We start from the raw sequence: 2,994 nt of genomic DNA, 5'->3' as shown, positions 1-2,994 counted from the left end.
ATTATCACCTGCATAGATCAACAGCAGCACAAAAAACAGATGCACAGAGAATGACCCATATTTTTCCATCTGAGTCAGCCAACCATGACATCACGCCAGTGTATCCACGGCCCTTCACCACTCGCAGTACAGTCGCGAGACCAGCAGCACACTGGCACAGCGACAACTTACACTCTACAACTGGGGTGGTCCTGACACCACCGACACAAAAACACACACACGATACCAATGTTTAACAGTCCACTCAACAAGTACTGTCACCAGCTGCGTCGGTGGTTGTATACCCTCGGGTTAACGACTGCTCCTCCAGACGTACACACCTGCCAACGTACCACACAGGCGAGCAGTGAGGCCCAGCCAGAGCCACACACACCCAAAAATCTGTGTTGGCGACCCGCGCGCTTCCATGCGCGCTATCACACGGCAGCCACTCTGTCCCGGATTCCACCGGCATGACAGCAACCCGGTGCCGGGGTGCCCGGGGCTACTACCAGCTTACAAAGAGGTGGCGTCAAGGTGAAAGGTCTAGGCTAAGCAGGCCGGGTGCGCATCACCTTTGCGGTTGGTTTGCGTTCATGTCTGTCGAAATTCAGATTATAGATCCCCATGAACGTGGACGATCTCTGCACACACAGGGCGAAGCCTGACTTGCTATTTTTACTTTAGTAAAGGACACTTTTTTCCACACACACACAAAAAATAATAATCTGCAACCTGTAGGCTACTGATAATTACCAATAAATTTAACAGAGCAACATTTTGATCTTACAATAATCCTTGACAGGGTTTGTCTAGCGAACATTACACAGGCAAAATATGCTCACTTTATTGCGTTATACTGACTATATGTGCATAGTATTATTTTGTCCACCCAGTTTATATCAACGAGGGTGGGCTAAATAACAGAAATACATCCCTGTGTAATGCAACAACGCAGCAGCTCAAACTGATACCTCCAAAATGACCAAACAGTTTAATCAACACCACTCTAACAGTTTCAACAAAAGAAACCTTCATGAAGGTAGGATTTAATGAAGAACTGTTGTATCAGACTGCATTAGTTTTAGCTAGGTGTGCCTAACAAACTAAGTGTATATGTAATCTATGCCCAAACAATACCAAAAGAATATTAATACACAAGCACAGTATAGCTTGAGGCATTAAATGTAGCTCAGCATGACTCAGATACTCATGCTCACACTGTATGCTATCACACTTCAATGTGCTTTAAATACAAGTAACCATCATCACCCCCCAGATAGAGAAAGCATCTGGTTAAACTGTGAACACCCATTCCAGGGGAGGTCAAAGGTCAAGCTGAAAGGGACAGAGGCGAGTGAACCCTGACCCTCCAGTTGAAGCGCAGTTAACTCACTCCTGGGGGGCATCTTCACTATACATGAGGTTTAGCCTGGGTCACATGGGCTTAACCTTCTAATCACTTTAGGGTAAAAGTTATGTTTATAAAGCCGTATTCTGGCCTTCCAGGTCGATGCGTCAGTGTGGGAGTTGATGGGAGTTCGACTGGAAAGCCTGGTTCCTGCAGCGATACTGCCACTACTACTAACCATGGTAGGTCGGAAACAGATGTTTCTGTACCTATAACCTTTTGGAGAAGAATATTTTCTTTTCTAGACTATATACAACTTGAGCACCTTTTGATGTCATAATATGGATTACTGATTTGCACTGAGGAGTCTTAATTTAGGACAGAATAAAAGATAAACATAGTTTCCATGAAACAACATTTGGTTTTTAAAACTATATTTACTACCATAGTTTTCATAGCCTGCTATAACTGTAAAGTCAACCTGAGAACTTAAAGGTTTGTAGCTTCAAACACTACTCTATGGGTCCTGTTTTCCTCTTAGAATATTTTATTTATGCTGCACTAAGGCAGTTTTGACATTTCAGAGATTCAGCTTCCATCCCAATACGATGCAGCATGGCTTTACAACCGCCATTAAATGTATGCATTCTGCAGCGATATCCCATGAGCATGTTTAAACCACATATTGAAAAAATGTGCCCGTAGTCTCTACATCCTGCTCTTTAATCTTTTTTTATATATACTTCCACTGGATGTAATAAACACTTGATTTTATTCAAAACATCAGGTATGTTATCTCGGCCCCCTGGTCCAGTCTGCAATGGACAACCCCAAAGGCTTCACTGGGGAACTGCAGTCTGCACTAGGTGAGTTAAACATTGTGTCTAGCACTTAATGTCAGTTCTACATGTGTGCTTGCATGCATTTGAGTCTTGACTTTACTTTCCCAGATGTTCAGTCATGGAGGTTGTGTGTGGGAGATGTAGTGTGGCTCAGGAACCAGGTGGTGGCACCACTGACAGAGGAGCTGGTGTTCAGAGGGGCCATGATGCCCATGCTGGTGCCCTGCACAGGACCCACGGCTGCCATCTTCATGGCTCCGCTGTTCTTCGGTGTTGGTATGGCAACCAGATTCTCACGCTGTAAACAACTCGAATTTACAATCTAGCCTACGTTGAATTTTTTTTACAGTAAACATTAGTATACATTATCATAACAGATTAATGAATGATAAAGTACACCAGTTAACTTTTTTATGAATTAAACCCTTTTTTATGTTTACCAGTTTTATTTTGAATTGTATGGTATTTAGAGTATGTTTTCACTATAATCCATTGCTACTTTACTGTGTCCTTCTAGCCCATTTCCACCATATCATAGAGCAACGGCGCCTCCACAAGGACAGTATGAGTGTCATACTCTTGGTGTCAGGTCAGTTGGCTTACAAAACTCTTCTTAAATAAAACAAATTATATTAACACAAGCTAATAAATTCAAACACAGAAACATAATCTGAAACACATGTGTCTTTTTTAGGATTGATTTGGTTATTGGATCACAAACTAAACTCTGTCAAGAAGATTTACTTTATTAATCCGAAATGGGGACATTTTATTTTCACACATATACGCTGAAATACAATCTCTCTCTCTCTCTCAAACACA

General features: G+C 42.3%; 1 protein-coding gene across 1 annotated transcript in view; it reads left to right on the top strand.

Moving 5' to 3' along the window:
• The first annotated feature begins 1,503 nt into the window (after positions 1–1,503).
• LOC118331757 (CAAX prenyl protease 2-like) overlaps positions 1,504–2,994 on the top strand; it is a 2,141-nt gene continuing 650 nt past the window's right edge. Inside the window, exons 1-4 of the mRNA XM_035666828.1 lie at positions 1,504–1,572; positions 2,118–2,196; positions 2,281–2,448; positions 2,690–2,761. Coding sequence (XP_035522721.1) covers positions 1,513–1,572; positions 2,118–2,196; positions 2,281–2,448; positions 2,690–2,761 — 379 coding nt within the window. The 5' untranslated portion in view covers positions 1,504–1,512. The remainder of the gene's footprint in view (positions 1,573–2,117; positions 2,197–2,280; positions 2,449–2,689; positions 2,762–2,994) is intronic.

The sequence above is a fragment of the Morone saxatilis genome, unplaced genomic scaffold, assembly GCF_004916995.1.
Source record: "Morone saxatilis isolate NCDOM2014 unplaced genomic scaffold, NCSU_SB_2.0 Contig20, whole genome shotgun sequence".
NCBI classification, from domain to species: domain Eukaryota; kingdom Metazoa; phylum Chordata; class Actinopteri; family Moronidae; genus Morone; species Morone saxatilis.
The sequence above is the reverse complement of the archived record's forward strand: the minus strand, read 5'-3'. Positions and strand labels throughout refer to the sequence as shown.